The sequence below is a fragment of the Rattus rattus genome, chromosome 1, assembly GCF_011064425.1.
Source record: "Rattus rattus isolate New Zealand chromosome 1, Rrattus_CSIRO_v1, whole genome shotgun sequence".
Taxonomy (NCBI): domain Eukaryota; kingdom Metazoa; phylum Chordata; class Mammalia; order Rodentia; family Muridae; genus Rattus; species Rattus rattus.
Genome location: NC_046154.1, coordinates 161,710,979 through 161,722,996, shown reverse-complemented (window position 1 = coordinate 161,722,996; position 12,018 = coordinate 161,710,979). Strand labels below are relative to the sequence as shown.

At 36.8% G+C, this 12,018-nt stretch overlaps 1 protein-coding gene across 1 annotated transcript; it reads right to left on the bottom strand.

Annotated features, from left to right (window-relative positions):
- Positions 1-4,998: 4,998 nt before the first annotated feature.
- Positions 4,999-5,944, bottom strand: LOC116910867 (olfactory receptor 6C3-like). The gene is given in 2 exon segments (XM_032914661.1): positions 4,999-5,508; positions 5,510-5,944. Coding segments are annotated over 2 exon segments (945 nt in total).
- Positions 5,945-12,018: the final 6,074 nt, after the last annotated feature.

Here is a 12,018-nt window from a genome sequence, read left to right as displayed (position 1 = left end):
TACTCTTATACCTAAACCACACAAAGACCCAACAAAGAAAGAGAACTTCAGACCAATTTCCCTTATGAATAGCAACGCAAAAATACTCAATAAAATTCTGGCAAACCGAATCCAAGAGCATATCAAAACAATCATCCACCATGATCAAGTAGGCTTCATCCCAGGCATGCAGGGATGGTTTAATATACGGAAAACCATCAACGTGATCTATTATATAAACAAACTGAAAGAACAAAACCACATGATCATTTCATTAGACGCTGAGAAAGCATTTGACAAAATTCAACACCCCTTCATGATAAGAGTCCTGGAAAGAATAGGAATTCAAGGCCCATACCTAAACATAGTAAAAGCCATATACAGCAAACCAGTTGCTAACATTAAACTAAATGGAGAGAAACTTGAAGCAATCCCACTAAAATCAGCTACTAAACAAGGCTGCCAACTATCTCCCTACTTATTCAATAAAGTTCTTGAAGTTCTAGCCAGAGCAATCAGACAACAAATGGAAATCAAGGGGATACAGATTGGTAAAGAAGAAGTCAAAATATCACTATTTGCAGATGATATGATAGTATATTTAAGTGATCCCAAAAGTTCCACCAGAGAACTACTAAAGCTGATAAACAATGTCAGCAAAGTGGCTGGGTATAAAATTAACTCAAATAAATCTGTAACCTTCCTCTACACAAAAGAGAAACAAGCCAAGAAAGAAATTAGGGAAATGACACGCTTCATAATAGACCAAAACAGTATAAAATACCTCGGTGTGACTTTAACCAAGCAAGTAAAATATCTGTACAATAAGAACTTCAAGACTCTGAATAAAGAAATTGAAGAAGACCTCAGAAGATGGAAAGATCTCCCATGCTCATGGATTGGCAGGATTAATATAGTAAAAATGGCCAATTTACCAAAAGCGATCTACAGATTCAATGCAATCCCCATCAAAATACCAACCAAATTCTTCAAAGAGTTAGACAGAACAATTTTCAAATTCATCTGGAATAACAAAAAACCCAGGATAGCTAAAACTATTCTCAATAATAAAAGGACTTCAGGGGGAATCACTACCCCTGAACTCAAGCAATATTACTGAGCAATAGTGATAAAAACTGCATAGTATTGGCACAGAGACAGACAGATAGACCAATGGAACAGAATTGAAGACCCAGAAATGAACCCACACACCTATGGGCACCTGGTTTTTGAAAAAGGATCGAAAACCGTTCAATGGAAAAAGGATAGCATTTTCAGCAAATGGTGCTGGTTCAACTGGAGGTCAACATGTAGAAGAATGCAGATCGATCCATGCTTATCACCCTGTGCAAAGCTTACGTCCAAGTGGATCAAGGACCTCCACATCAAACCAGATACACTCAAACTAATAGAAGAAAAATAGGGAAGCATCTGGAACACATGGGCACTGGAAAAAATTTCCTGAACAAAACAGCAATGGCTTATGCTCTAAGATCAAGAATCGACAAATGGGATCTCATAAAACTGCAAAGCTTCTGTAAGGCAAAGGACACTGTGGTTAGGACAAAACGACAACCAACAGATTGGGAAAAGATCTTTACCAATCCTACAACAGATAGAGGCCTTATATCCAAAATATACAAAGAACTCAAGAAGTTAGACCGCAGGGAGACAAATAACCCTATTAAAAAATGGGGTTCAGAGCTAAACAAAGAATTCACAGCTGAGGAATGCTGAATGGCTGAGAAACACCTAAAGAAATGTTCAACATCGTTAGTCATAAGGGAAATGCAAATCAAAACAACCCTGAGATTTCACCTCACACCAGTGAGAATGGCTAATATCATAAACTCTGGTGACAGCAGATGCTGGCGAGGATGCTGAGAAAGAGGAACACTCCTCCATTGTTGGTGAGATTGCAGACTGGTACAACAATTCTGGAAATCAGTCTGGAGGTTCCTCAGAAAATTGGACATTGAACTGCCTGAGGATCCAGCTATACCACTTTTGGGCATATACCCAAAAGATTCCCCAACATATAAAAAAGACACGTGCTCCACTATGTTCATAGCAGCCTTATTTATAATAGCCAGAAGCTGGAAAGAACCAAGATGCCCTTCAACAGAGGAATGGATACAGAAAATGTGGTACATCTACACAATGGAATATTACTCAGCTATCAAAAACAATGACTTTATGAAATTCTTAGGCAAATGGATGGAACTGGAAAATATCATCCTGAGTGAGGTAACCCAATCAGAGAAAAACACACATAGTATGAACTCATTGATAAGTGGCTATTAGCCCAAATGCTTGAATTACCCTAGATGCCTAGAACACATGAAACTCAAGAAGGATGACCAAAATGCAAATGCTTCACTCCTTCTTTAAAAGGGGAACAAGAATATTCTTGGCAGGGAATAGAGAGGCAACGATTAAAACAGACACAGAAGGAACACCCATTCAGAGCCTGCCCCACATGTGGCCCATACATATACAGCCACTCAATTAGACAAGATGGATGAAGCAAAGAAGTGCAGACCGACAGGAGCCAGATGTAGATCGCTCCTGAGAGACACAGCCAGAGTACAGTAAATACAGAGGCAAATGCCAGCAGCAAACCACTGAACTGAGAATAGGACCCCAGTTGAAGGAATCAGAGAAAGAACTGTAAGAGCTTGAAGGGGCTCGAGACCCCATATGTACAACAATGCCAAGCAACCAGAGCTTCCAGGGACTAAGGCACTACCTAAAGACTATACATGGACTGACCCTGGACTCTGACCTCATAGGTGGCAATGAATATCCTAGTAAGAGCACCAGTGGAAGGGGAAGCCCTGGGTCCTGCTAAGACTGAACCCCCAGTGAACTTGATTGTTGGGGGGAGAGCAGCAATCGGGGGAGGATGGGGAGGGTAACACCCATAAAGAAGGGGAGGGGGAGGGATTAGGGGGATGTTTGCCCGGAAACCGGGAAAGGGAGTAACACTCGAAATATATATAAGAAATACTCAAGTTAATAAAAAAAAAAATGACTGATCATTCCAGGAAATTTCAAGGATGAGACAGAGACACATGCTATTTGTCTCTGTCAATAGGAACAATATTTGACCTATTCCCCTTTTCTGTTTGTTTTATAGACTAAGTGTTTTAATTTTAGATTAATGCCCATTATTTTACCATACAATGAAATACACAAAATATTTGAATTTAACCCACGCATAGCTAAGGTAATTTTCTATAATACTTCTGGAGTCAGAGGAGGTACAGGGACAGATAAGGGATCCTTCTCTATGATGGTTTCAGAGAAATTAAGATATTAAGTGAGTGATCATTGTACGATGCCAAATAAGAAATCCAATTCCTATTTTCTTTTAACTTCAGCAGCTTTTTGAGGTTTTACTTTTCTTTTTCTTTCCTTTCTTTTTCTTGGGGAGGGGATTTATTTTTATTTTTTTACATTTCAAGTGTTATCCCCTTTCCCGGTTGTTTCCCATCCATAAATCCCTTATACCATCTTCATTCCTCCCCACTTCTATTAGGATATTCACACACACACACACACACACACACATACACACACACACACACACACACACACACACACACACACCACTTTCTGACTCTCCACCCTAAAAATCCCCAGGAAAAGCCCAGGGCTTCTCCTCCCATTGGTGCCTCATAAGGCCATACTCTGCTGTATATTTGGCTGGAGCCATGGGTCTGTCCATGTGTACTCTTTGGATGGTGGTTCCTATTAATGAGAAGTTTTGAAAAATGTATGTGGAATTTACTCTGGTTTTAAAACTCACAGCAAAACTTATGGGAGTGAATAAACCATACATTGCAAAGTCCATCAACAATAGAGTATATAACATGGGATTTACATTCCAGATTTTATCCCCCTCCCGGTCCAATCTCTGACTGTTTCACATCCCATACCTCTTCCACTGCTCCCACTAAGGCTCCATGAAGTTGTTCCCACTCTCCACCCACACCCTACCAGATCTCTCCACTTCATAAGACCTCCAGTCTTATGAGGCTTAGGTGCATCTTCTCAGACTGAAACTAGACCCTATCAGCAATTCTAAAGTACTAGACCCTGAGATTAGAAATTAACTCTCCAGAAAACTGAAGTCACATAGGCATACTATAATTTTGTTTTCTTCGTACTAGTTTTCATTTCTGCTTTATGTTAATATAGTTACTAAATCTTAAAAAGAATCATATTGATGGGGAGCAGATACCTCATGAACTTGTTGAAAAATAGTCAATTAACCAAAATGTTAAAACAGAAAATGTCTTCACTGTCACAATCACTAATAATCACTGCATACTTTTATTTCACCTTTTATTCCATTTCTCCTTATTATAATTATTAGTATAAAGAATATGATTGATATGATTATAATATTTAAAATATTTAGTGGATATTTATATTTTTCATAAAACCACCAATGATTGTGGTTATCTGATTTCACAGAATGCTGAGTAGAACTAGATTTTCTGGTATTTTTCTCTCCCATTAAATGGTAAAATGATAATTCTTAAATCTAGTCCTGACATTGTCTAGCATACTAAATGTATTTTCCCTACAAAAAATAATATATGCCTATCCTAAAGCATGAATATTAGCCTAGACTTTCCATATCATCTAAATAAATTTCAATAAAGATTTGAAATATTAGATAATATTAAAAAAGTTTTCAGTTTTCCCCAAGATTTTTTAACTATAATGAGAATAAAATTGTAGTAATATGGTAATTATAGTAATAATGGTCATGAAGGAGAGTTCAGATATGGATTGCACAATATAGAAACACCTAAAAGGATTTTATTTTTTTAGGAAAAAATGTATATACAATGGATGATAAAATGAGCTGGATGTACAGATCATTATTCTTATCCTGAACGTGGAATATTAAATACCAAAATGCCAACCCTATCCAAAATCATGCTTTATCTCTGTTACCTATAGATTTGGAAAGAAGAACTTGTGCTTTTAACATTACAAATGTCTTCATTTGCCAGAGAAAAGCACTACTTTATGGATGGTGTCCTTAAAGGCTTGCTTTATGTGCTGGTTCCTCAGGTTGTAGATAAATGGATTCACCATAGGAGCCACAGAAGTATTGAGAACAGCTATTCCTTTGGTCAGTGATGCTCTCTCCTTGGCAGAAGGGTTAGCATACATGAATATACAGCTGCCATATGTGAGAGAAATGACAATCATGGGGGAGGAACATGTAGAGAAAGCCTTTTTCCTCTGACTAACAGATGGCAGTTTCAAAATTGTGTTGACGATGAACATGTAGGAAAGAATGATTAATGCTAAAGTGAAGAGCAGTATCACTATTGCAGAATAAAACCCAATCAGTTCCAGGAGCCATGTGTCTGAGTAGGATAACTGCAGGAGGGGGAAGCAGTCACAAGCAAAGTGATCGATGACATTGGAGCCGCAGTAATCTAATTGAAGAAAGAGAATGACAGGTGGAAAGATGTTTAGAAACTCTGGCAGCCAAGCAGAAAAAAACCAGCAATATGCAGACTTTTCTGTTCATAATGGTGGTATAATGCAATGGTCTGCAGATGGCCACATAGCGATCATAAGACATAGCAGTTAGAAGGTAAAATTCAGTGATACTCAGGAAGATCAAGAAGAACAAGTGAGCTGTACAATTATTGCAGGAAATAGTTTTGTCTCTGGTAACAATTGTGCTTAGAAATCTAGGGATACAGAGAGTTGTAAAGGTTATTTCTAAAACTGAGAAGTTCCTGAGGAAGAAATAGATGGGGGTCTGTAGATGAGGGTCTACCAAGGTGAGCATAATTATGATGAGGTTTCCAGTGATGCTTAGCATGTACATGAGAATAAAAGAAAGGAATATCACAATCTGAATCTCAGGGTTATGTGACAGTCTGTGGGCATTGTGCAGTTTTTCACTATGAATATTCTTTCCATACATATACAGCCACCCAATTAGATAAGATGGATGAAGCAAAGAAGTGCAGGCTGACAGGAACCGGATGTAGATCTCTCCTGAGAGACACACCCAGAATACAGCAAATACATAGGCGATTGCCAGCAGCAAACCACTGAACTGAGAATAGGACCCCCGTTGAAGGAATCAGAGAAAGGACTGGAAGAGCTTGAAGGGGCTCGAGACCCCATATGAACAACAATGCCAACCAACCAGAGCTTCCAGGGACTAAGCCACTACCCAAAGACTATACATGGACTGACCCTGTGCTCCAACCTCATAGGTAGCAATGAATATCCTAGTAAGAGCACCAGTGGAAGGGGAAGCCCTTGGTCCTGCTAAACTGAACACCCAGTGAACATGATTCTTGGGGGTAGGGTGATAATGGGGGGAGGATGGGGAGGGGAACAACCATATAGAAGGGGAGGGGGAGGGGTTAGGGGGATGTTGGCCCGGAAATGGGGAAAGGGAATAACAATCGAAATGTAAATAAGACATACTCAAGTTAATAAAGAAAAAAAAGGAAAAAAAAGTTACCTCAAGGCTTAGGGTAATCAAACTATTGAGACCTGAGAAGAATAGTAGATTCTAAGAGTAGCAAGAGAAAAGGAGATAATTCACAGGAGACCCAATGTGCCTACCAAAAGAGATATTAATAGAAATCTTATATACTGGAAAGAATGGGATTGAAAATTCAAAATGAGGGAGAAAAAAGACACCTTCTTTCAGCATTCCTTCAGAAATAAAACAGAGATCAACTTTCTGGGAACTAGAACTATTTTCAATATTCTGAGGACTAACCATATGAATTTCAAAGTAGTTTTAATTTTTATTTCCCTGGATTGTTAAGTATGTTGACCATTAGAAATTTTCTAAGTCATTTGTGATTTATCATATGGCAATTTTCTGTTTAGTTTAATGTCCCATATTTTGTTTAGTTTTTTGTTTAGTTTTGTTTGAATTCTTTGTATATTCTAGCTACAAAATATTTGTCAGATGTATATCTGGTAAAGATTTTTTCTGTTCTTTTACCTGCCTTTTCAGTTAAATGATACTTTTCTGAATATAATTTTTTTAATTTCATGAGATTTGATTAGTCCTACTGCCACACTAATTAAGTATGGGGGGATAACAAGAAAGATCTCATGGAAGACTCACTTAGAACCCCATTACTATAAAACTTCTTAAAATCTATACATATCCATTTATAAAAAAGTGTTTAAATGAAGTTACATTATAATGGGCTGACAATGTCCATAGCAGAAACACACATTAGTAAATAAAAGGCCCAAATGTAAGGACTAGGCTACCCTTTTTAGAGTTGTTGGCTGGAGTGGATACATAGACTACCCAAATATTGCAGGTTATTGTTACTGCTTTTGGTTATCCTCAGGATTTGGTGGCAAGTCACTATCCCAGAAACCAACACACACTTGAATAACAACATAGAGAATTGAAGATGGTCCTCAGGCTTGTTAGGTTTCCAGTACTAAAGGTGTTAATGCATGGTAGTTCTCAGACAGGCTAGGTTTCTAGTGGTAAAGGTGTTAATGTATGCTGGTCCTCTGGCAGGCTTGGCTTCTTTTTTAATTTTTTATGGTATATTTTTATGTACATTTCAAATTTTATTCCCTTTCCTGGTTTCTGGATATAAGCCCCCTAAGTTTCTTGTGCTAAATGTGTTAATTCATGCTGGTCTTCCAGCAGTCTGGATTTCATAGTGCTAAAGGTGTTAATGCTATTGAAGGAGAATAGTAATCATTAGTTTACTCAGTTCTGAACATTGCAAGAAATAAAAAAGATTGTTAGATTTAAGTTCTGCTCCTACAATGGAATATACCTATGAAACCATTGCTATTGCAAAAAGTCTTCCATAGAAAAGTCATAAGCCCTAGGGGCGTCCTTCTGATAAATAGACATAATAAAGTGATTTATAATGACTTAATTCTATACCTATAAATTAGTGTGCCTCTCAGCACCTACTAGAGAATTTTCTTCTTTCAGTAGGTGGCAGTTAATATGAAAACCGACAACTGGTCATCCTGTAGAGAATAAAAGCTAGCAGAGTGCTCAGACCTAAATAGGATATTTACATTACAGTCTGACCTCTAAAGGCACAAGGGTCACTGTGGAAAGGGGAAAGAAAAATTGTAAGAGCTAGAGGGGGTATATGACTACAACAAAACATTGTTTTCAAGATACAACAGGAATGTTGCACAAATGGACCCACAGTGGCAGAAACAACATTCTGAAGACCTATGGAAGGTCAAGCCAAACAAAATTCCTGCTGTGTGCAAAGATAAAGGCACAATGTGCCACACCACACTTAGCTGAGAAGATGTTGAGCATTGGTAGCTCTTAGGAGAGGGAGAGTAAGCTTTTTTTTTTTTTTTTTTAAGGATGTGATCCCCAGTATGTTTACTGCATTCCACAGGAATCCGTCCACCGAGGATATTTGGGTATAATGGATTTTAAATGGATATAACGTATTTAAAAATAAAAATGAAATTGGGAGATGCGGATGGATCTGGAATGAGTTGAAGAAAGGGGTCAATATGATCAAAACACAATTTGTACTATCTTAGAGAATTAGTAAAGGAAAAAATGTCATGCTTTCCCATGACTGACATAAATGTACTGTTTTGATTTCCATTCTATTAAAATATGAAAATAGTGTTATTGCTTCACCCAGAGAAGTCTAGACACTTCCATACCTTGTTTTAAGAAGTCATCATTTGAAATTTGATATTAATTTCTCATTTTATTAATTATGTTAATAAAAGAATGATTTATAACAAGAGGTCAAGTGATTAAATCAATTATAACAGTTTCAAGGAATGGGATATAGATTTCTGAAGGATGTCTATTTAATATGAATTTTAATTAATATATTATTTCAGAATATTTTTTCTGTTTTTGAAATATACAGTACATTAGCTTTGTCTATAATTATCCTTCTTTGATAGCACACCAGAACTTCTTGTTACTGTTTAACTACAACTTAATATGTACTAATCAACCGTATCTCTTTAGTTTCTTCTATGAATTCAAGTACACATGGGAGTACAACTAACATTTGACTTTCTGTGCTTGCTTTATTTTTTTACAACGATTTTCATTTTCTTCCATGTTACTACATGAAATAGGGTCTATTCTTTTCTACAGCTGATTAATTATTCTATATAAATGCTAATTTACCCTAGTTTTTCTTTTAGGTGGACAGTGATATTCTTTCCATTTTATTGGCTATTCAGCATGTTGACTTCACTTCACATTTACCTAATAGTTGAATTATATGGCACTTCTATATTTAATACTTTTAGGAAAATCCATAGAGAATTGCTATATAATTTCATATCTCTACCAAAAATAGGCAAGGGTTTTAAGAGTTCCTTTAAAAAATTCTTCAGTCAAGAAGAAGGACGAACGAACTGTGGATTCTTCAGTTCTTCTTAAAAGAGAGAACAAAAATATTCATATGATGACATATGGAAACAAAGTTTGGAGCACTGACTGAAGGAATAGTCATTCATAGACTGCCCCACCAGTGGATCTAGCCACCAAACCTAGACAATCTTGATGAAGCCAAGAAGTACATGCTGATACGACCCTGATATGATATTGCCATCTCCTGAGAGGCTCAACCAGAGCGTGACAAATACAGAAGCAAATTCTGCAGCAAAACGATGAACTGAGAATGGGGTCCACATTGGAGGAGTTAGAGAAAGGATTGAAGGAGCTGAAGGGGCTAGCAATACCATAAGAACAACAATACCAACTAACCAGATCTTCCAGGGATGAAACCACTACCCAAAGACTACACATGGACAGACCCAGGTTCCAGATGCATATTTAGCAGAGAATGGCCTTGTTAGGCACCAATGTAAGGAGAAGCCTTTAGTCCTGCCAAAGCTGGCCCCTCCCCCAGTGTAGGGGAATGCCAGGGACAGAAGGCAGGAGTGGGCATGGTTGGGGAAGGGAACACCCTTATAGAAGGGAGAGAGTAATGGGATAGAGGGCTTATGGACAGAAACTGGGAAAGGGAATAACATTTGAAATGTAAATATAAAAATACTCAAAAAAAAAATTTCCACATGATCATCTCATTAGATGCTGAGAAAACATTTGACAAAATTCAATACCCCTTCATGTTGAAAGTCTTGGAAAAAAATCTTCAGCATTTCATTTAAAATAATTTTTCCTAATTTCTTATTTCTGAAATAGGAACATATTTCCCTCTAGTTGTGATTTGCAGTTCTGAGTTTTTAGGTTCATCCTAAAGTAATAACAAACTTTAGTATTAGCCTCAAAATGCTAGTGTGTCTAAATTTTCTTGAATTTTTAGTTAGGACATGTTGTAATTTAGGTCTCAGACACACAGACCTATATACAGACTAAATAGGTTGTATTTATATGTATATAATAGTGATTAATGGTGAAATGTGATTTTTTAAAGATTTATTTATTTATTATATATAAGTACACTGTAGCAGTCTTCAGACACACCAGAAGAGGGCATCAGATCTCATTAAAGATGGTTGTGAGCTACCATGTGATTGCTGGGATTTGAAATCAGGACCTCTGGAAGAGCAGTTGGTGTTCTTAATCTACCCAGCCCTTGAATTGTGATTTTGAAAGAGAGAAAAAGAGCAAGAAAGTGTGGTACATAAAAAAAGATGGGAAGAGAAAAGGGAAGGGTAATGACATAATCACACAATAACAGAATAACACAAAATTATTTTTAAATTAAACCAATAATGTTTCACAATGTAGCCAAAAATATATTTCCTTGCTAATAATTTGTTTTTCAAATTATTATAATGATTCATAAATGACATAATGAATCATAAATGGACAATATTTGAACAGACATCAAATACAGTTATACAAATAGTAAAAGCTTCTTCCCCCCTTTTTAAAGAGTTTTATAAACAAATATTATACCAGAGGGAAAATTCAGACTAATCGTTAGAATGGAAGTTGTGTTTACATAGCACTTCAACTTAAAAGCAAAAAAAAAAAAAAAAAAGTGTCGTATCACTTGTGTTACATAGTATTGATAAGTTGTCTAGTGACAGAAAAGAATTATTTCTCCATATCTCATAAGCTCTACTTTACAGCAAGTCTTAGATGGGTTTTAGATAGTAAGAGTTTTCTGCTTAGTACGGGTATGTCTGTTCATCTGAGACTTTGTGATATGTGCATTTCCTTACCATGTTTCTCTCTCAAGGCTTCATGATATTCTCGAGTAAGGAAAAATAGCAATGGCAGGTTTGTTCTCTCCTTGGTATAATGAATACACTGCTGATAATACTAACTTGTTTATTCTTTAGGTTTCAATATCATTGGTAATTTGTACAATGTGCTGTGCTAAAATTTATAAAGTTACCTGTTGTGGTATATATTTTAATCTCTTGTATTTTTTCTCCTTTATAACTATATTGGGACAAGACAAATCTTTTATTTTACTGACTCATTTTTTATTCAATATGAATATATTATTTATTTATTTATTTATTTACTTTTACACTCCAGATTTTATTCACCTCACAGTCTACTCCCTGACTATTCTACATCCCATACCCACCCACCTCCATCTCCACAAGGATGCCCCCACCCTACCCACCCCACCAGACCTCTAAACTTCCTGGGGCCTTCAGTCTCTTGAGGGTTAAGTGCATCTTCTCTGACTGAACCCAGACCTGGGAGTCCTCCATTTTATATGTGTTGTAGGTCTCATATCAGCTGGTGTATGCTACATGGGTAGTGATCCAGTGTCTGAGAGATCTCCAGGGTCCAAGTTAATTGAGACTGCTAGTCCTGCTACACGGTTACATTCCTCCTCAGCTTCCTCCAGTTTTCAAATAAAACCAGAAAGGTTAGCAGCTTCTGTTCATTGGTTGAGTACAAATATATTTATCTGACTCTTTTAGCTGCTTGTTGGATCTTTTGGAGGATTGGTATTTTGATGGGGATTGCATTGAATCTGTAGATCGCTTTTGGTAAAATGGCCATTTTTGCTATATTAATCCTGCCAATTCATGAGCATGGGAGATCTT